Genomic DNA, 23,339 nt, shown 5'->3' with positions numbered 1-23,339 from the left:
CTAACCTGGTGCCCTCCAATGCGATGGGTTACAACCCCAAACATCCCTAGCCAGCTTGGCTGCATGACGCTGAAGCTGATGGGAGGTGCAGTTCAAAACATCTGGAGGGCACAAGATAGGGGAAGGGTGCTTTCCAGGCTCTCAGGCAGATGGGTCTTTTCCCAAATAAGCTGGTACTTACGCTGTTTAAACTAACAATGTCAGGGACTTCGGTTGGGGCCTTCTGAATGCAAAGCGGATGGCCTGCCACTGAGACGCGGTCCCTGCCCAGACATGTTCACCCATTCGGGTAAAGAAGTCAAATAAGCACACTGTTTTTGTCTTAATTATGAGAAACGTTTCAGCAATAATGAGAGATATGACAATGGCAAAATGACAAGCACACCGGCTGGGATGCAGAGCTGCAACGCAAAGCAAGCTTCCCCACTGGCGGGGGGGAGTTACACTGAAAGTGTTATCCATAGATATTTTACAAATAAATACATGCATGTTTAAGAACAAGCATAAAATCCCTTGCTGATCCTAACCCAGCAGCTATGTTGTGTCGATTAACTTGTGGCTGAGAGGATTTGACTCCTCAGCTGGTGCTAAACTACTTTCTCTTTTACTCAGGATTCTAGCCCTCATGGTACAAGATGATGTACACAACCATGCAGACCATGCTTGGAAAATACTCTCGTCTGCGGCCCAGCATAAATTTTGCCTCTCTACTGCTCATTACAGAAGCATCCTTCTCCTCTATCACCAATTATGGTTTCCCAAAAGCATACAGAGAGCAGGTGTAGTGTATCAGTGTTAGAAACTCAGATATATAAGCTGGGTGCCAAATGGCTCCTTAAACTAGAGTGGCAGTCACCATAATGGAATGCAGAGTTGTAGTTTTCAATACAGCTTTTTTGATCCTGAAATTAATTCTGATTGCGCAGATAAATTCAAATTCAAATATCTTTAATACGGTCAATGACCAGGAAACAATTTATAAAATGTGACATTAAGAGTAATATTGTGCTAGAAGTAGCAGTAAAAATATGGCCAATTCTCAGAGTTGGTGCTTATATTTATGACCAGGTTACTGCGCAGATAAAATATAATGGGTAGGATTCTACAGGATGTGTTGTTGGTGTGTGAAAACAGTCAAGACCCAAGGATCCCCAGGCATGAACCTCCAGATGATGGAGACGTCAGGTTCTATCCTGGTGCCTGAACATCTTCACTTGGTTGCAAGTGGCCAATAGCCAGGTGCATAATGCGCCTGGCAAATTTCGAATGCTGGTATGTATGTATCCATGGGACGCGGGTGGCGCTGTGGGTTAAACCACAGAGCCTAGGGCTTGCCGATCAGAAGGTCGGCGGTTCGAATCCCCGCAATGACGGGGTGAGCTCCCATTGCTCGGTCCCTGCTCCTGCCCACCTAGCAGTTCAAAAGCACGTCAAAGTGCAAGTAGATAAATAGGTACCACTCCGGCGGGAAGGTAAACAGTGTTTCCATGCGCTGCTCTGGTTCGCCAGAAGCGGCTTAGCCATGCTGGCCACATGACCCGGAAGCTGTATGCCGGCTCCCTCGGCCAGTAAAGCGAGATGAGCGCTGCAACCCCAGAGTCGTTCACGACTGGACCTAATGGTCAGGGGTTCCTTTACCTTTTTATGTATGTGTCCAGCAGAACAAAGCCAAGAGCCAGGGCTCTACCTCCTAACAGCAACCCAACCTACAAATGCAATACAATACAATACGTGACCCTTGGTGGGTAAGAGAGGGCAACATCATGTACCCTTCTTCCCACGACACCACAGCAGTAATGAGGACAACACTTGACGTCACAATGTTGCTGCTTCATCTACAATTCATTCACTAAGGGAGAACTCTGGTCTCCACCAGCACCTAACCCCAAGCAAAGACGAACCAAGCATACCTCCCCACGCAGAGAAGGCAGTTCTTTTTATATCTCTTTCTCTGGGCACCAAGATAAAAGAACTACCCTGCCCGAATGAGTAATGGCTTTGCCTTGTCAACTTGAGCCAGAAAACTGGATCTACTCCGCAGGGGAGCCACGCCCTAAGGATGGTTGCCATCAGACAGACAAGTCTCGCTGGAAGCTAGTTCTAAGCGCCACGGGAGGCTGAGCAACAACAGGTTCTTTGAGGGAAATTTTGCTGCACAGGACACTTATGACAGCATCGTGAACTTCCATCATTGCTGGTATCGCCAGGAAGGTAGAACTGGAAGCCAGTGTCTAAGGCTTGCTTTGCATGTAGAGTGACCCAGGTTCGATCCAGGTTGACACCTCCAGTTAAACAGGAGCAGGTGATGTAAAAGGCCCCTTCTGAGCTCCTAGAAAGCCACTTCCTGTTGGGGTATAAAACACTGGGCAGGATGGACAAATAGCCTGACCTGGTAAAGGCAGCTTTCAATGCTCCTATGATCTCTAATGCAGGCAGGATGCAGTGGAGGCAGGGGAAAGTACTCTATTATTAGTATTAGTATTAGTATTATTGCAGCTGCTGCTTTACCATCAAGTAAGCTTTGCACAAACCAGCTCCAGGTGTTAAAACTTTACCACCAGGTATTAAAACTCAACCCAGCCTCAAGATCATTTCACATGGGGCTGAAGAGCAAATCTTCAGGAGAGTAAGGTAAAGGGACCCCTGACCATTAGGTCCAGTCGTGACCGACTCTGGGGTTGCGGCGCTCATCTCACTTTACTGGCCGAAGGAGCCGGCGTCCAGCTTCCGGGTCATGTGGCCAGCAGGACTAAGCCGCTTCTGGCGAACCAGAGCAGCGCACGGAAACGCCGTTTACCTTCCCACCGGAGCGGTACCTATTTATCTACTTCCACTGGTGTGCTTTCGAACAGCTAGGTTGGCAGGAGAAGGGACCGAGCAACAGGAGCTCACCCCGTTGCGGGGATTAGAACCGCGACCTTCTGATCAGCAAGTCCTAGGCTCTGTGGTTTAACCCACAGCGCCACCCGCATCCCAGCCCTTGCTTAAGATCAGACAAATTCAGGTTTATCCGAGCTCTTGAAATCTACCACTGGGAAAACAGACATCCAACAAAAAGAACTTTTTTTTTTTTTTTGAACTAGTGTAGAGTTCAGGGCAGCTTTCCGTGCAAACGCATGAATACCGCTCCCAGTGTTTCGGCTCGCTTTAATAATGTGCAGTGCCCATCAATGGCTGTGCAGAAAGCACAGAGTGTGCCTACGGAGGAGGGTTGTCCAGGGACATCAATACCGAGAGATGTCACCACCACTGTTAGCAAGGCAGGACTCCAGCGCTCACCCACAATCTTATCACAAGCTTGGCTGAAGCAGGCATCAAGAGATGGCCAAGCACAATCCCAACCGCACAGGTCTAATGAATACTTGAGAGGCACCCTATTATTCACCAATGAAAGGGGGAGAAGCAACTTGTGTGGAACTAATGGCTACACTGGAGGGGTACTGCTTAATTCTTGGATGTCAGGTGTGTGTGACTAAAGCAACTTGCATGCAAGGAAGTTCACGTGCTGAAATATAGTCCATTGATGAAGCACACTCATTCTAGAGGGCCAAGGCAATTTGAGGATGTTGACGCTAGGAATCTTTTCCACATACAAAACGCTCTCCCATTCTCATTGACTTGGAAAAATTTGGAAAGGTAGAGAGCATTAAGATTCCCATGTTACAAAGAACTGAGGCTGAGATGTTGCAAATGGCGCAAGGTCACCCAACAGAAATGACAATAAATGACAAACTATGGATATGGGGTTGGTTTTACTTGTCCCTGACCTTGCTCTGGCATGTTCCCTAACACATTTAATCCCATTTCCCCCCTTTTACTGAGGGGGCTCAGAGCAGCCAACATTTCCATTAAAATTACTGTAACACCCCCCCCCCGCCTCAAAACATATCCTAAGCCAAGCATCTTTCTGCAAGGAGGAGGGACTTTGAAATCTTTTCAGTCTTCCAGCTCTATTGTAAATTATTTCTGGCCACCTTGACAAATATTCAGGCAAAAAAGAAAAGTGCAGGGTTTTCTGAGGTCAAGCAGAGCAGCTGTATGTAAATAAAGTGTGGCTATTTATACACAGCTCCATAGATTGCCACAAGCTAAGACAGTTTTGGCCTTTGGCTTTGTGTTAGATGGGATTCTGGTACACTGAGCAAATGCAGAACAAACCGCCGCTGCAGCCTGAAGATGGCATGGAGAAATAAATAAATAAACAGACCACACGAGAGAAGCAAGCTACCTTGCACCAAACCGTTCCAACAAAACCTCTCATCTTCCAGCGCTCGGTCACTGCCATCTTAACTATTTTACCAGCAGCTCATCTCCTATGCCATGGGGAACCGGGTTTGCTTGACCCTTCATTTTAAGCAACACTTTCCTTAATGCTAAAACAAAATGATACTAACAACAGCAACAACAAGGAACAGGTACTTCTACATACCTAACTGAAAGCCCCGAGGAACAGGGTAGCAAAGCACAAAAAAGCAATCCATATTATTTATAGGCTCTCGCTCCCTTGGATTATTTTGGGCTCCGCTGGAAGGTCGAGATAGAAATTTAATAAATAAATAGTTTTAATGGCCATGGAGAATTTTCTCCAGGCTAGGCGCAATCCAATTCAGACTGATTTGGTACTAAGCACCACTGAGCTTGTTGCTGAGGGACCATATGTAGGATTTGGATGAACACCCTCTGACTTTTGGTTTTAGGTCCTGTGCCATTTTTATGAATTTGCTGTATGTGAATTGTGTGCTAAGCATCCAACAAATGCCCCCCCCTTTGTTCTGCATTGGGCTGCATCAGATGCAGCGCCAAACTATGGTTTGGCCGACATGGGTGAATATTAGAAGAAGAAGAAGAAGGAGGAGGAGGAGGAGGAGGAGGAGGAGGAGTTTGGATTTGATATCTTGCTTTATCACTACCCTAAGGAGTCTCAAAGCAGCTAACAATCTCCTTTCCCTTCCTCCCCCACAACAAACACTCTGTGAGGTGAGTGGGGCTGAGAGACTTCAGAGAAGTGTGACTGGCCCAAGGTCACCCAGCAGCTGCAGGTGGAGGAGCGGAGAAGTGAACCCGGTTCCCCAGATTACTTGACTACCGCTCTTAACCACTACACTACACTGGCTCTCCAAAGGGCAGCCTTAAAGGAGCCTTGGGCTTGCGCGCTCCCTCTCCTCGCTCTGTGTGCATGGCAATTCTGTCCCTCCTTTACTTCCAGGAAAGGGTGCAATTGCTGAGCACGAGGTGAGGAAGAAGGGCAAGGATGCAGCAGCAGCAGCACAAGCGCCTTTTATCAGATTCGGCCAGTATGCAGGCTGCAACTTTGCCTGGATGGAGACAGTTTGGCAACAATCACCCATGCTCTGTTACCTGAGATGGATGTGGGATCGCCTCTGAAAATGGCCTGGAAGATGCAGTTGGTCAAGAAAAGCACCGCAAGATTAACTGGGGCTAATCTAGTCTGTTTCTGTGCTCACTTTAAACCTTTAAGGCTCTAAATAACTTCAGACTAAGTGACCTGGAAGGCTACCTTCTCACATACATACCTGCCCACACCTTATGATCCTCTTTGGAGGGCCTGTTCCAACTGTCCCTGCTGAATGAAGCAAGGCAGGCAACGACCAAGGAGAGGAGAGGGCACTTTGGTGAAGCAATAGCCTTCCCAGGAAGGCTCACCCAGTGGCGTAACATGGGTTGCCAAAGCCCAGGGCAAGGCAAGTATCCTTGGCACTGTCTATCGATAGGCGGGAACTGAGGGGCAAAAGCTAAGCAACATACCCGAGCAGCAGCCGTGGCGTCCCGTGAGCACTGAGCATGGCAGAGAATGGAATGGGGGATTGGTCGGGAGCAGGGTTCTTTCCAAAACCCGTGCAGAGGACATTGGGAGATTTAAATGTGAGAGGGAGGGCACACTATTTTTAAAATTTATTACAACTACTTTCTTTTGAAATTTTGCACCCCTAAGAATATTTGCGCCGAGAGCAACCGCCCCTGTGACCCCACCAATGCTACGGCGCTAGCCACTCGCCTAGTAAAATTTCGTGATCTTTCTGGTGACAGGTGAATATATATTTTTTCTAACCACCCCTTTAAAATTACTTAAGTAATTTAGACCTGTTTTTTAAAGGTGGGGTGCATCAAGTTGTGTTGCGTTGATGCTGTTCTTGAATGGCTTCATGTTTTACTTTGTATTTTAATTTCTTTATAACTTATTTACTGTACGTCACCCAGAGAACTTTATGTTATGGGATGCCCTGCAAACATAGCAAACGAACAAAATTAAATCAGAGGCTCCTTGAAGGCTCTCTCTCTCTCTCTCTCTCTCAGAAGCAAACCAAGCTCTGCCATCGTGCCTAAAATCAGCCCATTCCTATTGCATTATCTTTCTCTTCACCACAGAAGGAAAACAGTTGCCTATGAAACCACAAATAACGAGCAAGCTACAAATAAGCTTACAAATCCAATTTATTAAAACAACACAGATTATTGTGGCCACATTAACTGTGCCACATTCCACAGGGTCAGGAAATTAAAAAAACCCATTTGCTATTAGAATTTTATAAGTGCTGCGAGGACACCCAGAATCGACAGCACCCGTAATGCTGAGAATTTTGCTGTTGCTAACTGGCGTCAGGATCTAGCACTTGTTAGGCCAACAAGCAAAGAGCATTCCTTGAATCTTTATGAAGGAAGTCTAGACGAAATCCAGTCCCACTTGCAATGGGTCTACAGGTTGCTTGTCCAGTCTCGCATATACCTTGATCTAGACCAAGGGACGTGGGTGGCGCTGTGGGTTAAACCACAGAGCCTAGGACTTGCCGATCAGAAGGTCGGCATTTCGAATCCCCGCAATGACAGGGTGAGCTCCCGTTGCTCGTTCCCTGCTCCTGCCAACCTAGCAGTTCGAAAGCACGTCCAAGTGCAAGTAGATAAATAGGTACCACTCTGGAGGGAAGGTAAACGGCGTTTCCGTGCGCTGCTCTGGATCGCCAGAAGCGGCTTAGTCCTGCTGGCCACATGACCCGGAAGCTGTACGCCAGCTCCCTCGGCCAATAAAGCGAGATGAGCGCCGCAACCCCAGAGTCGGCCACGACGGGACCTAATGGTCAGGGGTCCCTTTACCTTTTTAGACCAATAACGGGGAACCTATGGCTCTCCAGATGTTGATGAACTCCCATCATCCCTGACCATTGGCCATGTTGGCTGAGTCAGACTCAGATTGTAGTCCAACATCTGGAGGACCACAGGTTCCTTACCACTGACATAGGTGGTCTACACTTACCTATTTTAGTCATTGTGGCCTTTTAAAAATAAAAGTATTTACTGCATTGTTCCCTGAAGTGGATTTGCACTGGTCATAGGTGACTGCTAAGAACCTTTGGGCTTTTCAGTCACCGTATTTTTCGCTCTATAAGACGCACCAGACCACAAGACGCACCTAGTGTTTGGTGGAGGAAAACAAGAAAAAAAATATTCTGAATCTCAGAAGCCAGAACAGCAAGAGGGATCGCTGCGCAGTGAAAGCAGCAATCCCTCTTGCTGTTCTGGCTTCTGGGATAGCTGCGCAGCCTGCACTCGCTCCATAAGACGCACACACATTTCCCCTTACTTTTTAGGAGGGAAAAAGGGAGTCATAGAGCAAAAAATATGGTATATTTTTCACCTGAGGTTTCACAGCTCAGTTTAAAAATTTAAAATTCAGCTCATATGAACAAGGCTGATAGAAGCAGCTTGTTTCCTGCCACCTTGAGTGCTACTCTGACCATGGTAAGGCAGTATAGCTTATCAGTATTTTTCTTTTAAAAATTACTGCAGCAGCAACAACATACTTGATGCTTTACCAAGTAACAAAGACAGGGCCCAACCTCAAGACACTTAAAGCAGAAATGTCAACAGTGGCTTAGCAACACACTACAAGGAAAGAACTTGCAAGGAATGAATGTCTTTAAGTGCATTTCAGATGGGAATATGAATTAGCTTTATGAGGGATGGTGTAAGACTCAAGGAAAAGGTAGACTTTGATGAGAAAATGCTTCACAACCCACAGAGCAGAAATCTTCCCAATGAGTAGAACCCAAAGGACGAGCCATTCTTCTTGTCACATCCCAAAAAGTATTCAGACGACTGTCTACTTGCAACCCTGGCATAATGTTTATACTTTTGCCACCATGCTCATTCTGCATGCCGTACTCTTAAGCATGGGCCTGATAGTAGAAGAAACTTTATGATCAAACTGCTTGATATTAAACTAAACGTGAAGCAATGTATGGAGGCGTAATATTATAGTTGCTGGTTTTAAGCATCTTTTCCATTTTCAGCAAAGTTTCTTCGATTTCAGGCTATGTATGCTTATTTCCTATAGAATGGCAGCTTAGTGAGCTAGGGCTTAGAAATATTTCCCCAGCTCTTTTCCTACATACTGTACTGCAGACATCCTGTTCAACATTTGGAGCACGGTGACTAAGGACGACATATACAAAGACTCAACCAGTGAGCTATTTTGAGGTTATAGATTAAAAGCATGAAATCCCTTAGAAGGCTTTACAAAAGTAAACCCCCCCTTTCTCTCACCCCTTCAAATTCAGCCATTCCCAGGATGGAAATTGATCTGTGGAAATCTGCCCGGGAACAAGAAATATAAAGGCACGTTGGGCACCCCAGGAGGTCTTATCTGCATGTGGCAGAGAAGCAAAAAACGAGATACAAAAGAGAATCTTCTTTTAAAGCCTTTATCCCTCCTCCAGTGTGGGCTGCCTCGGCCTCAGAGGCTGAAAGCAAAGCCGTGCCTTTGCCAGCCGTGCTCAACACAAGAGGGGCAAGCTCCGTGCATCAAGGGGTAGCATGGATGAATCACCAGTGTTCTTGTCCTACACAGGTTCTCAACCTCCTTCAACTGCAGGAAGGGGACTTAAGAGGCACGAGAGAGACTGTTTCAGGAGCAAAAGTCCAAATATGATGGCTTGTATAGGGTCACAAGGGACAAGGAGGAGAATGGTTCAGCAACCAACGACCACCTTCCCTCACAAAGCGTGCAGAGGGACCTCAGATAATAACTGGAGCTCTTCACAAGGGAGACACTGGAGCTGCTGCACATCCCAACCTGATGACCTTGTGCCCCAGGTGCATAGCCAGGTGCAAGCTGCCAGCTGCTCCACAGCCTTAGATTTGTACTGCCGAGCTAGAAACCCATCACCCAAAAGGCCGCAAACAGGATGTCAGAGGATGTGGGGGTTTGGGGGGGGGTGTTGTGAGAGGAACCCCAAAACGCATGTCAGAGGGCAACAAATGGCCGGGGCCTCTGAACTGATTAGGGAGCTGGACATGAGCCCACAATCTTACTACAATCTCGATCTATATCCACATGTTACCTAAGGAGTAATTTAAGAGCACCTGACAAGTATTATCCCCAACAGTGTTATCACTATATGCACCAACACACGTCCTCAACAGTTGAATCACCTCCCGGTGTGTTTTGGAAGGAATGGAGCCCAGGAAAGGAACAAGAACCATATAAAAGCATACAGTATGCTGAAAGAACCTTTCGCTGCCATGTCTGCTCCAGCATCCAATAATCCAGGAGACAGATCTTTGCGTATCTGCTGGGAGCCCTCTAGTCTGATACAACCCGACTGGGGTCTCAAATCCCAACAGCAGCCACCTCTCCATTGGAGGTTGTGCTCCAAATCCCCATTCGCTTATCTGCAAGGTAGCAATCACAGACCAACAGCCCCCTAGAGAGAACCCTGCTCCATGTTTAAAGGCAGGACGGTGCCATATGGGCTTTCTGGAAGCACCTGGTTCAGTAATGTGGAAAGCGGGGCTTTGGGTGCAACAGACCAAGCAAGGTTCTCGTTTTTCTGAAATCCATTTGTGCACTTAGCTCCCCCACCCCATGGCTCTGCTGATATAACGACTCCCACCCCATGCTCTCTTTCACCTTCTGTGGCCTTGACCCCCCACAGTGCCCACCCATTATTATTTTGAATCCAACCCACCCTAATTAATAGCTCATCCTTTTGGCACAGAGAAAGGTTGGAGATAGACGGAGGGAGGATGCCTTTCGTTAGAGTTTCTCGCAGCTCCTCTCACAACCCCCCCCCCCAAAAAAAACTGACCCTCTCCCAAGCCCTCAACTTCAACCCCACTCCCAAAATAGAGAAGAGTTAAGACACCTTGACCCACCTTGCCCTGCAGTGCAGAGGGGGTAAGAGAGACAAGGGATAGAGGGTACAGAGAAGCGTGTGCTGGCGGCGGGGGCAGGGGGGGAGGTTTCCTTTGGAGAAACTCCTGCCTCATAGCTGAAAAAGTAGGAAGGTTAACCCAGCTTCCTCCCTCCCCACCTCTTCCTGAGCTCTGGGGGAGAGAAACATCTGAAACTAAAGAGAAAGATCCAAAATAAAGGAAAAATGAACATATTAGGTGGTTGACTTTCAGCAGCCCTCCTTGCTGATCGTCGGCCCCCTCCCCAAAATTTATGGCTCTTGTCGCAGAGAGAGATGGAAGGGGGAAAGCGGCAAGGAGGGTGGTTGCGAAGGGGGAGAAAGGCCCTTCCCTTTCACTGCAGGGTCCTCTGTTGGAGGTGGGGGATAGAGAGGTCACTCTCTTCTCCAGCCAAATCCAAGAAATCCCTCAACATCCAGGATAAAAAAAGAGAAAGACAGGTAAAGAAGAGAAGGGGCTGAGACCTGTCTCACCCAAACAGTAATAAGGTGTGAGAGTGTGGTCTTTTTTTGGGGGGGGTCTCCTTTTTTCCTTCCCTTACAACAAGGCTACTATGTAGAAACAGAGGAAGAGGGGGGGTGTCCTCCCTGTGACCCCCACTTTCCCCCCACGGGACAGGGCCTTCCCCCTAAATATTAAGAGTGGTCTTTTTGGGGGGGCTCCCTCTCCCCCCCTTACAACAGGGCTACTATGTGGAAACAGAGGGAGAGGGGTGTCCTCCCCGTGACCCCCACTTCTCCCCAAGTGTGGCCTTTTTGGGGTGTGGGGGGCTCCCTCTTTCTTCCCTTCCCTTACAGCAGGACTACTATGTGGAAACAGAGGGGGGGTCCTCCCCGTGACACCCCCTCCCCCTGCCCCCCACACGTGACAGGGCCTTCCCCCTAAATAGTGAGTGAGGTCTTTTTTGGGGGGGTGCTCCCTCTTTCCCCCCTTCCCTTACAACAAGGCTACTACATGAAAACAGAGGAAGAGGGGGGTGTCCTCCCCGTGACCCCCACTTCCCCCCATGTGTGGTCTTTTTTGGGGTGGGGGCTCCCTCTTTCTTCCCTTCCCTTCCAGCAGGGCTACTATGTGGAAACAGAGAAAGAGTGGGATGTCCTCCCCGTGACCCCCACTTCCCCCCTCGCCCTGCCTCCCACGTGACAGGGCCTTCCCCCTAAATAGTAAGAGTGCTCTTTTTGGGGGAGCTCCCTCTTTCTTCCCTTAAAACAGGGCTACTACGTGGAAACAGAGGAAGAGGGTGTCCTCCCCGTGACCCCCACTTTCCCCCCTCGCCCTGCCCCCCCCACACGTGACAGGGCCTTCCTACTTCTCCCCAAGTGTGGTCTTTTTTGGGGGGTGGGGGCTCCCTTTCTTGCCTTACAACAGGGCTACTATGTAGAAACAGAGGAAGAAGGGGGTGTCCTCCCCGTGACCCCCACTTCCCCCCAAGTGTGGTCTTTTTAGGGGGCTCCCTCTTCCCCACCTTCCCTTACAACAGCACTATGTGAAAACAGAGGAAGAGGGGGGTGTCCTCCCCGTGACCCCCACTTCCCCCCACGTGACAGGGCCTTCCCCCTAAATAGTAAGTGTGGTCATTTGGGGGCTCCCTCTTTCCCCCCTCCCCTTACAGCAGGGCTACTATGTGGAAACAGAGGGGGGTGTCCTCTCCATGACCCCCCACTTCCCCCCCACGCCCTGCCCCCCCACACGTGACAGGGCCTTCCCCCTAAATAGTAAGTGTGGTCTTTTAGGGGGGGGGCTCCCTCTGTTTCCTCCTTCGCTTACAGCAGGTAGGGGGCTCCCTCTTTTTCCCCTTCCCCCCAAGTGTGGTCTTTTTTGGGGGGTGTCCTCCCCGTGACCCCCACTTCCCCCCACGTGACAGGGCCCTTCCCCTAATTAGTAAGTGTGGTCTTTGGGGGGGCGCTCCCTCTTTTCCCCCCTTCCCTTACAGCAGGGTTACTATGTGGAAACAGAGGGGGGGTGTCCTCCCCGTGACCCCCCACTTCCCCCCACGTGACAGGGCCTTTCCCCCTAAATAGTAAGTGCGGTCTTTGGGGGGGTGTCCTCTCCATGACCCCCCACTCCCCCCCCACGCCCTGCCCCCCACACACGTGACAGGGCCTTCCCCCTAAATAGTAAGTGTGGTCATTTGGGGGGGCTCCCTCTTTTCCCCCATTCCCTTACAGCAGGGCTACTATATGGAAACAGAGGGGGGGTGTCCTCCCCGTGACCCCCACTTCCCCCCACGTGACAGGGCCTTCCCCCTAAATAGTAAGCGTGGTCATTTGGGGGGGCTCCCTCTTTTCCCCCCTTCCCTTACAGCAGGGCTACTATATGGAAACAGAGGGGGGGTGTCCTCCCCGTGACCCCCACTTCCCCCCACGTGACAGGGCCTTGCCCCTAAATAGTAAGCGTGGTCATTTGGGGGGGCTCCCTCTTTCCCCCCTCCCCTTACAGCAGGGCTACTATGTGGAAACAGAGGGGGGTGTCCTCTCCATGACCCCCCACTTCCCCCCCACGCCCTGCCCCCCCACACGTGACAGGGCCTTCCCCCTAAATAGTAAGTGTGGTCTTTTAGGGGGGGGCTCCCTCTGTTTCCTCCTTCGCTTACAGCAGGTAGGGGGCTCCCTCTTTTTCCCCTTCCCCCCAAGTGTGGTCTTTTTTGGGGGGTGTCCTCCCCGTGACCCCCACTTCCCCCCACGTGACAGGGCCTTCCCCCTAAATAGTAAGCGTGGTCATTTGGGGGGGCTCCCTCTTTTCCCCCATTCCCTTACAGCAGGGCTACTATGTGGAAACAGAGGGGGGGTGTCCTCCCCGTGACCCCCCACTTCCCCCCACGTGACAGGGCCTTTCCCCCTAAATAGTAAGTGCGGTCTTTGGGGGGGTGTCCTCTCCATGACCCCCCACTCCCCCCCACGCCCTGCCCCCCACACACGTGACAGAGCCTTCCCCCTAAATAGTAAGTGTGGTCATTTGGGGGGGCTCCCTCTTTTCCCCCATTCCCTTACAGCAGGGCTACTATATGGAAACAGAGGGGGGGTGTCCTCCCCGTGACCCCCACTTCCCCCCACGTGACAGGGCCTTCCCCCTAAATAGTAAGCGTGGTCATTTGGGGGGGCTCCCTCTTTTCCCCCCTTCCCTTACAGCAGGGCTACTATATGGAAACAGAGGGGGGGTGTCCTCCCCGTGACCCCCACTTCCCCCCACGTGACAGGGCCTTGCCCCTAAATAGTAAGCGTGGTCATTTGGGGGGGCTCCCTCTTTCCCCCCTCCCCTTACAGCAGGGCTACTATGTGGAAACAGAGGGGGGTGTCCTCTCCATGACCCCCCACTTCCCCCCCACGCCCTGCCCCCCCACACGTGACAGGGCCTTTCCCCCCCCCCTCTCTTACCCGATCTCGTCGGCGCTCCCCACGCTGTTCATGGCGGGGGCGCGAAGGCCCTGGGCCCGCTCGGCCGCCCCTCCGCCGCCTCTTTCTGCTTCCTCCTCCGGCGCTGAGGTGAACCCGGGCGGGGTGTGAGGGGGGGGGGAGAGAGGAGGCGGCGGCGGCGGTTGTGGCTGCTGCTGAGGCGGCTTTCTCTCTTCTCTTCTCTCCTTCTTCCCTTCCTTCCTCTCCTCCGCCGCCGCCGCCTCCTCCTCCTCCTCCTTCTCTCGGGGCTTTTCCTATTTTACCTCACACAAGAGGGCCCCGGCGACCGAGCAGCAGCCAGCGGGCGTCGCGCGCATGCGCAAGCGGCACGCACGCACACGCGCGCGCGCTCCCGCCCCCGCCCCCCCCGTTTCCCTGCGGGCCGCCAACCGCCGCTCCCGGCCGGACAAGCGCCGTACTGCGCTTGCGCCAAAGCGCGAGGAGGCGGAGGACCGCTGGCTTTCTTTTCCTTCCTACGCTCCACCCACTATTCGCCATTGGCTGGTTCCAAACGGGGTTTACCGCAGGGGCGACGCGGGGAGCTGAAGGGAGGAAGAGGCGGCGCGCACGCGCGTTGATCGTCAAGGTGGGTTTTCCGCGAAAGGCATTATGGGAGGTGTAGTTTTTTTAAAAAAAATTCGTTAATGTAGGCGGAGAAAACGTCTCGCCTTCCTAAAGGATGATGGGAAGTGTAGTTTGTAGCCGCTCGCACGCAGAGCACGTCTTTGCGCCCGCCTGAGGGGTCAGGAAGAGAAAAGGTTAGAGGAGAAAGGTGCGCATGCGCTGAGGAAACGTAGCGTATTTTGCCGCCGCAAGGCTTCATGGGGGTTGTAGTCCGTTGGGCTGAGGGGAGGAGAATGGAATTATTACAGGAAAAGTTTTCAGGCCATTTGTGTGAGGGAGGTAAATGTCTGTTTTAAGAGGATTAAATAGATTCTAAGGGGGAAGGAAAAGAAGGTTTTGGTGCCAGCCCCCCACAAAATGCCTTTTAGTAGGAAAGGAGGCACTCTGTACATGCTCAGAGACACCTTTTATCCTGAACTCACATGTACGTGATTGTGCATGGAAACTAACCTACTGGGGGAAAAGTAAAAAAAAAATAATACATTTATTGCCTGGCTCATTTGGCCTCTGGTGGCCCTCATCAAGTTGCTCAGAGTGAAATGCGGCCCTCAGGCCGTTTCCTGAGGGCCAGTATAAATTACCTGGTGCATATTGGGGCAAATAAATAAATAAGCAAATAAATTTCACGTGGACCACGAATAAAACCTCGAGGGGTCTTGATGGAGACGTCGACCCAAGCGTGCAGCAGCCCTGACAAAGGCAAATCCCATGCCAGGGATGATGATGATGATGATGATGATGATAATAATAATAATAATAATAATAATAATTTATTATTTATACCCCGCCCATCTGGTTGAGTTTCCCCAGCCACTCTGGGGAAAAGGAGCTGAAAATAAAACCGCCAGTGCCATGAATGTCATCATACAGATCGATAATATTAATAATAATTTATTATGTGTCCAGTTCTGGTCGCTTCATGTCAAAAAAAGGATATTGCAGAGTTTGGGAAAGTTTCGGGAAAGGGCAACAAAGGGGAAGGAGGAAAGGTTGCAGCATTGAGGATTATTATTATTATCATTATTATTATTATTAGTTTGGAGGAAAAGGCGAGCCAGAGAAGCGACCCGAGACAGAATTATACGCATAATTCTGCAGAAAGCAGACAGATACCATATTTTTTGCTCCATAAGACTCACTTTTTCCCTCCTAAAAAGTAAGGGGAAATGTGTGTGCGTCTTATGGAGCGAATGCAGGCTGTGCAGCTATCCCAGAAGCCAGATCAACAAGAGGGATTGCTGCTTTCACTGCGCAGCGATCCCTCTTGCTGTTCTGGCTTCTGAGATTCAGAATATTTTTTTCTTGTTTTCCTCCTCCAAAAACTAGGTGTGTCTGGTGCGTCTTATAGAGCAAAAAATACGGTAAGTGTTTTCCTCAATTTCTATAACCTGTGGACGTCGGGCGAAACTGGATGTTGGAAGATTCGGGATGGAGAAAAAGGAACTGCGGAACTCACTTGTGCAGGAGGCAGCGACGGCCACAAACCTAAATAGCTTTAAAAGAGGATAGGACAAACTTGCAGGAGTGTGTGTGAACACTATCAGCGGCTACCAGCCACCATCGCAAAGACAGTATTATCTTGGGGAGAAGAGTAAACCCTATACCAGGGGTCAGCAAACTTTTTCAGCAGGGGGCCGGTCCCCTGTCCCTCCGACCTTGTGGGGGGCCGGACTATATTTTGGAGAAAAAAATGAACGAATTCCTGTTGTTGTTTAGTCGTGTCCACCTCTTCGTGACCCCATGGACCAGAGCACACCAGGCACTCCTGTCTTCCACTGCCCCCCTCAATTTGGTCAAACTCATGCTGGTAGCTTCGAGAACACTGTCCCACCATCTCATCCTCTGTCGTCCCCTTCTCCTTGCGCCCTCCATCTTTCCCAACATCAGGGTCTTTTCCAGGGAGTCTTCTCTTCTCAGGAGGTGGCCAAAGTCTTGGAGCCTCAGCTTCAGGATCTGTCCTTCCAGTGAGCACTCAGGGCTGATTTCCTTCCGAATGGAGAGGTTTGATCTTCTTGCAGTCCATGGGACTCTCAAGAGTCTCCTCCAGCACCAAAAGCATCCATTCTTCGGCCATCAGCCTTCTTGATGGTCCAGCTCTCACTTCCATACATCACTACTGGGAAAACCAGAGCTTTAACTATACAGACACCCCATATATAGAAAGGAGCAAACCAGTGATATTTTAGGGAGCAGGCTAGCAGGCGGGGGCCATGACTTGCATCACAGGAGTCTGCACAGCACAAAACACTGTTGCTGTATGCAGGTTTTATTTTATTTGTTTTTTATCGTATATTTTGGAAATGTACATCCAGTTTTTTTTCCCTTTTAATTTTTTTGCCCCCCCCCCAAGAGAGTGAGGCCCTAAGCTACAGCTCGTTTAGCTTATACGTAAATCCAGCGTTGGGTGAGTGCATGCAAGAGTTCTCCAGCAGGTGTCCCCTCGTTCCTTTCCCATTTGGAAATGGGCGTTGCAAAATGAGAGGGGGGAGGCATGGAATCACCCTTCCCTTTTCAACTCAGCACTCCTGAGATGCAGAGTCAGCTGTTTTCACCTCCCCTTCGCCCCCCCCCCAGCTTCATCTATTTAAAACCAACTTATTTAAAGTCCAAAGGGTTTCCTGCTGGGATCTCTTAAATCTCCAGCTCTCTCTTTCTCTCTCTCTGCCTCTCCAGCTCCAGCCAACATGACTTCCTCCTCCGAAACCGCCCAACCAATTTTCCTGGAAGGGGAGAACTGCAAGCCCTCCTGGAAAGAAGCGGCCGCAGGGTATGACACGACGGACACCCACCTGGAGATCATGGGGAAGCCGGTTATGGAACGCTGGGAGACCCCCTACATGCATTCCCTTGCTTCCGTGGCAGCTTCGAAAGGTAGGATGGTGCATGTAATGTATTTTTCGCTCTATAAGATGCACCAGACCACAAGACGCACCCATGGAAATGCCATTTACCTTCCCGCTGGAGTGGTACCTATTTATCTACTTGCACTTTGACACGCTTTTGAACTGCTAGCTTGGCAGGCGCAGGGACCGAGCAACGGGAGCTCACCCCGTCGCAGGGATTCAAACTGCCGACCTTCTGATTGTCAAGTCCTAGGCTCTGTGGTTTAACCCACAGCGCCACCCTCGTCCCTATAATTTTGAGAAGTAGCTTCTAGTAAATGACTTTACAATTATTAATATACAACCTATGACCTCTACGTGTGGATTTGCGTAATATAGGCAATTCTAGTGGTTTTGAGCTACAACTCCCAGACCCTTTAGCTAACATTCCAGGGATTATTGGACGCGGGAGCAGCAGTGAAGGAATGTGCTTTAGCCTTTTCCGCCCCTCACCCCAAGTCTTCCTGCCTGAGACCTCCTTGTGTTGCAGCAGAGTTAAGAATAGCCACTCTGCAAACTATCTCCCCCTTTAAAAAAAACGCTTGTCTGTGGGTTCGATTCAGGGGTCGGGTTTTTCCCGACAGCTGCGGGCTGAGACGTGGAATATAAGTCTAAGGGAAGAACGATTCTCTTGGATAGAGCAAAAAAAAAATCTAGATTTTTCTTACAGCATCTTTATATGTCAACAGTGAACTTTGGCCTTTTCGTATTTAGCCAGAAGGCCAACACACAAACTTGCTACACCCACTTTTGCCTCTGGCAATATTTAAGGGGGGCATGCCCCCCCCAGATTATAGGTAATGCCATTCAAATGGTGCCCGTGCTCCGCATCTTGTGATTGCTTATGCGGGGCAGGTCTTACCTGGGCCTCCCCAATATTTTATTCATATTGGCACCCCTGCTTTCAGACTGATCAGCCATGTGTTGGGGGGGGGCAGCCAATTTAGAAGCCGACTTTTGAATTTCGGACCCAAGACTTTTTCTTGCTCGTACTGCACTTGCTGCCTGCATTGAATTGTAAGTAAACTATTTGTCCAACAACAACAGCGATTTTATTATTTATACCCCGCACATCTGGCTGGGTTTGTTTATCTTACTTTAAAAATGTGTGCTTCATTCTATGCAACGGGGGTGAAGAGGTGGAAGGGGGTCAGCAGACCCCAAAAGAAAAGGCATTGAAAGCCACAATTGCCTGATTCCTGCGCTTTAGTAAAGGTAAAGGGACCCCTGACCATTAGGTCCAGTCGTGACCGACTCTGGGGTTGCGGCGCTCATCTTGCTTCATTGGCCAAGGGAGCCGACATTCAGCTTCCGGGTCGTGTGGCCAGCCGGACTAAGCCGCTTCTGGCGAACCAGAGCAGCGCACGGAAACGCCGTTTACCTTCCCGCCAGAGTGGTACCTATTTATCTACTTGTACTTTGATGTGCTTTCGAACTGCTAGGTTGGCAGGAGCAGGGACCGAGCAACAGGAGCTCACCCCGTCATTGCGGGGATTCGAACCGCCGACCTTCTGATCGGCAAGTCCTAGGCTCTGTGGTTTAACCCACAGCTCCACCCGCGTCCCTTCCTGTGCTTTAGCAGGCTGCAAAATATGTAAGAGCCTTTGACTCTGCTGAAAAGGCTTTGCAGCCCATTCACTTTTTCTATTTCTCCCACACACACATGGGACAGGAAGTTTAAATGTCCCTCTGCAGATCTAACCCTCGACCTGTCTCCTTAGTCCGCTGAAAGAGTCACGGCCGCTAACCGGACCTCCTTGCTGTTGTGTGTTGCACTCAGGGGGCCGGGTGCTGGAGGTGGGTTTCGGCATGGCGATCGCCGCCACCAAAATTGAGGAGTTCAACATCGAGGAACACTGGATCATTGAGTGCAATGAGGGTGTCTTCCAGCGGCTGAAGGAGTGGGCGAAAACACAGCCTCACAAGGTATGTCAAAAGAGCCCTAAGGCCGAATCAGGTCATAGAGGTGTGTGTGTGTGTGTGTGTGTGTGTGTGTGTACACACGCACACACACAGACACATATACACTCTCTCTCTCTCTCTCTATATATATACACATATTTTCAGGTATACACAAGCACCGTATTTTTCGCTCTATAAGACGCACCAGACCATAAGACGCACCTAGTTTTTGGAGGAGGAAAACAAGAAAAAAAATATTCTGAATCTCAGAAGCCAGAACAGCAAGAGGGATCGCTGCGCAGCGAAAGCAGCAATCCCTCTTGCTGTTCTGGCTTCTGGGATAGCTGTGCAGCCTGCATTCGCTCCATAAGACGCACACACATTTCCCCTTACTTTTTAGGAGGGGGAAAGTGAGTTTTAGAGAGCAAAAAATACGGTAAGCTGTTCGAAAACCAAGGTACAAATTTTAATAATGTTTTTCTGCTTCAATTTTATTTCTTCTTTTGAGTCTTCTTTTGCTCTCTGACCCAAAGAACCAAACCAGGTTAAACTGGAAACCGAGAGGAGTTGGGCAAACTTTTCAGAGCTGATTCCCAGCTGCTGAGTCAATTGAGTGGTCAGTCATTAACCTCCTCTACTCTGCTCTGGTCCCAAGGTCGTCCCTTTGAAGGGGTTGTGGGAGGACGTCGTCCCCACCTTGCCCGAAGAACATTTCAACGGTAAGCAAGAGACCCGATGAAAAGGTTTCCTTCCTTTCTCTCAGGACCCCAGAACTGGTGGGCGTCTAATTAAGCTGAACAGGCTGGGAGATTCAGGACGGGTCAAATAAAGCCCTTCTTCGCCCCGCGCAAACTGTGGAACTCCCTGCCACAGTAGGCAATCAGGGCCAACTTGGATGGCTTTAAGAGGGGATTAGACAAATTCATGGAGGGGAAAGGCCATTAATGGAAGCTACGTTCTGTCTCCTGGTTGGAGGCAGAAATGCTTTTGAATTCCAGAATAAGGCAATAGTAAGTCGTTCTGTCTTCCGCACAAGATTCTCTCTGCTGTGATCATATATTAAAATGAAACCCCCACAATTCTTTTCTTACTGTGTATCCATTAATTCGCACCCAGTTCCCAGTTACTGTTGTATTTGCTGTACAGTTTTTTTGGGGGGGCAGGTAGGTATGGAGGACTCCCTGGTCCTGAATGGGGTCACTGTGCCCCTGAAGGACCAGGTGTGCAGCCTGGGAATCATTTTGGACTCACAGCTGTCCATGGAGGCTCAGGTCAATTCTGTGTCCAGGGCAGCTGTCTACCGGGTCCATCTGAGACCCTCCCTGCCCACAGACTGTCTGGCCAGAGTGGTGCATGCTCTGGTTATCTCCCACTTGGACTACTGCCATGCTCTCTCCGTGGGGCTGCCTTTGAAGGTGACCCAGAAACTACAGCTAATCCAGAATGCGGCAGCTAGACTGGGGACTGGGAGTGGAGACCATATAACACCGGTCTTGAAAGACCTACATAGACTCCCAGGACGTTTCCGAGCAAAATTCAAAGTGCTGGCGCTGACCTTGAAAGCCCTAAACGGCCCAGTAGACCTGAAGGAGCATCTCCACCCCGGACACCAGGGTCCAGCTCCGAGGGCCTTCTGGCGGTTCCCTCACTGTGAGAAAGTGAGGTTACAGGGAACCAGGCAGAGGGCCTTCTTGGTGGTGGCACCCACCCTATGGAACACCCTCCCATCAGATATCAAGGAGATAAACAACTATCCGACTTTTAGAAGACATCTGAAGGCAGCCCTGCTCAGGGAAGTTTTTAATGTTTGATGCTTTATCGTATTTTTAATATTCTGTTGGGAGCCGCCCAGAGTGGCTGGGGAAACCCAGCCAAATGAGTGGGGTATAAACAACAACCACAATTATTATTATCCCAATTTTTAAAAATCACCTCTGATTTTTATGAACTCCCAATCCTCCCTTGCCATTGGCCATGCTTGTTTTGGCTGATGGGAGCTGTATCTCAGCATCGTCTGGGGGCCAGATGTTTCCCACCTCTGGAATAAAGTCCACCTTTTGCTTTAGGAGGTGCGGGAGACTCGTAAGTTTGCAAAGTAACCTCTTCTGTTTTCCTGTTTCTTTCCTGCAACCTCCAGGAATCCTCTACGACACGTACCCTCTCTCAGCCGAAACCTGGCACACTCACCAGTTCAGCTTCATCAAGGTAAAGCATGACAGCAGTTGCAAAAAAAGCGAGGTATTTCTTCCTAAAGAAATATCGCAAACCCAAAAGCAAACCCTTCAGGGCAGGAATGACCAAGAGTATTTTTTGAGCGCTCCCTGGCAGTTCCTGGGAAGGTAGCGACAGGGATTGTGGCTTTTCCTTTGTCGCTGGCGATTGCAGGGCGGACAGTTTTGAAATCCAGGAGCTCAGCACGGCAGCCGCGAATATAGCCTGAAATCAGGGCCGTATTTAGGTTTGATGAGGCCCCAAGCTCCTGAAGGTAATGAGGCCCTTTCTACGTCCAGCTGTCCTTTGTCAACAACAAATTGTCACTCTTTTTTGTGTTGAATACATGCTATATGGTAATTTATGGACCTAATAGGTATCTAAAGCCATTTGCACATAACAAAATACCGCATTTTTCGCCCTATAGGACGCACTTTTCCCCCTCCAAAAATGAAGGGGAAATCTGGGTGCGTCCTATGGGGCGAATGCAGGCTTTTGCTGAAGCTTGGAGAGCGAGAGGGGTCGGTGCAGCAGGGACCCCCAACCTTTCCAGGACAAAAATCCCCAGCAAGGCGTCCTGGGGGGGAAAGAGCCCCACAAAGTCTGCCATAACTCCCATCCCTCCCCCTTCTCCTGCAGGGCCATGCTTATCGCCTCCTGAAGCCCGGAGGGGTCCTCACCTACTGCAACCTGACCTCTTGGGGAGACCTCCTCAAGAACAAGTATTCGGACATCGAGAAGATGTTTCAGGTGAGGGCGAAGGAGGGCTTTGCAGGCGGGTGGAGGCCAGGGAACAAGAGCTCTGTGTCCGGGCGAATTCTAGTCTGGCTCCCGCAAGTAGACCCACCCCATAGATTTAAACGGCTTTCATCGTCATTCCTCTTCCTTGGATCGTTATAAGAAAAAAAAAACCCCAAGGAAAACTGCGTTTTGAAATTCTCTGCTCTCTGGCACCCTCTGGTGTCGGATGCTCATAGTGCACTCAAATTGCTGGTTCTTTACAACCGCGTGTCTTGTGTGGTTTCAAGTCTCCTCAAGGCGCTTTCCTCCCGCATTTTAGGAAACGCAGGTGGAACACCTGGTGGAGGCTGGTTTCAAGAAGGAGAACATCCACACGGCCGTCATGGACCTCGTCCCTCCGTCCGACTGCAGATATTACTCTTTCCCCAAAATGATCACTCCCACCCTCATCAAGTAGAGCTGCCAGCCTGTTCCCCGACCGGCCAGCTCTCTGAGGAAGGGCATGCTGACTGCAGCAGGAGCAGCCGAGACGGTCCGCTCTTTTGCGGCCAAACAGAAGTCGGGGAGGGAGATGGCCTCTCGTTTTTCGAGCCTCCGGGCACATGGACACGAGCCCTTTAGCCCCCAAAATTGCAATCTGTTCTGTCGATCAAGAGAATTCTTTTCCACATTGCCTTGTCTCCTTTCATCTCTGCCGAACGGCAAACTGGGTGTAACTCGGTTGCATGCAACGCATGCAGAAGGTCCGTGGATCGATCCCTCCGGTGGCGTCTCCGTAAGCAGGGCTGCGGTAGACCCTTCTCTGCCTGCAGACCCCACACAGCCCCTGCCGGCCCTTGTAGATAGATTGGCTTCTGGTCTGATTTGGTAACAGGCCGACTCCTGTTCAAATTTGCCTTTCCATTCAGAACCATGAGGACTAGGGACATGACTTTTCAGCTCAGCACCTGTGTGGCCTGTGGAAGGCGCCGGGTTCCATCCCTGACATCTCCATGCGGGAGAACGGCTGCCAGCCAGTGTAGACCATACAAAGCCGGATGGATCAGTAGTCTGGCTCCGTATAAGTCACCAGCCTATCTCCTGTTGCTGTAGTCAAGGTAAAGGGACCCTTGACTATTAGGTCCATCTTCTGTTGCTGTAGTCAAGGTAAAGGGACCCTTGACCATTAGGTCCATCTTCTGTTGCTGTAGTAAAGGTAAAGGGACCGCTGACCATTAGGTCCAGTCCTGACTGACTCTGGGGTTGCGGCGCTCATCTCGCTTTATTGGCCGAGGGAGCCGGCGTACAGCTTCCGGGTCATGTGGCCAGCAGGACTAAGCCGCTTCTGGCAAACCAGAGCAGCGCACGGAAACGCCGTTTACCTTCCCACCGGAGTGGT

The 23,339-nt window shown here is 50.3% G+C and overlaps 2 protein-coding genes across 10 annotated transcripts in view; one reads left to right on the top strand and one right to left on the bottom strand.

Annotated features, from left to right (window-relative positions):
• DAZAP1 (DAZ associated protein 1) overlaps positions 1 to 13,946 on the bottom strand; it is a 52,989-nt gene extending 39,043 nt beyond the window's left edge. For 3 of the 6 annotated variants that reach the window (XR_014215174.1, XR_014215175.1, XM_082206569.1), the window contains exon 1: positions 13,584 to 13,937. Coding sequence is in view for 4 of the 6 variants with exons in the window: in XM_082206569.1 (XP_082062695.1) it covers positions 13,584 to 13,615 (32 nt within the window). In the remaining 2 variants the exon portion in view is untranslated. Of the gene's footprint in view, positions 1 to 13,583 lie in introns of all 6 variants that reach the window. The other 3 variants (XM_082206570.1, XM_082206567.1, XM_082206568.1) reach the window with 3 other exon arrangements.
• GAMT (guanidinoacetate N-methyltransferase) overlaps positions 1 to 22,631 on the top strand; it is a 194,053-nt gene extending 171,422 nt beyond the window's left edge. For 3 of the 4 annotated variants that reach the window (XM_082206647.1, XM_082206644.1, XM_082206646.1), the window contains exons 2-7: positions 16,899 to 17,096; positions 18,888 to 19,033; positions 19,665 to 19,728; positions 21,147 to 21,214; positions 21,860 to 21,970; positions 22,281 to 22,631. In XM_082206647.1, the coding sequence (XP_082062773.1) occupies positions 16,899 to 17,096; positions 18,888 to 19,033; positions 19,665 to 19,728; positions 21,147 to 21,214; positions 21,860 to 21,970; positions 22,281 to 22,418 (725 nt within the window). In that variant the 3' untranslated portion in view covers positions 22,419 to 22,631. Of the gene's footprint in view, positions 1 to 14,494; positions 14,650 to 16,898; positions 17,097 to 18,887; positions 19,034 to 19,664; positions 19,729 to 21,146; positions 21,215 to 21,859; positions 21,971 to 22,280 lie in introns of those variants that run through there. The other variant, XM_082206645.1, reaches the window with a different exon arrangement.
• The last annotated feature ends 708 nt before the right edge of the window (positions 22,632 to 23,339 follow it).

This window comes from Podarcis vaucheri, assembly GCF_965113315.1.
Source record: "Podarcis vaucheri genome assembly, chromosome: 18".
Lineage (NCBI taxonomy): Eukaryota > Metazoa > Chordata > Lepidosauria > Squamata > Lacertidae > Podarcis > Podarcis vaucheri.
This window is presented reverse-complemented; position numbering and strand designations above follow the sequence as displayed.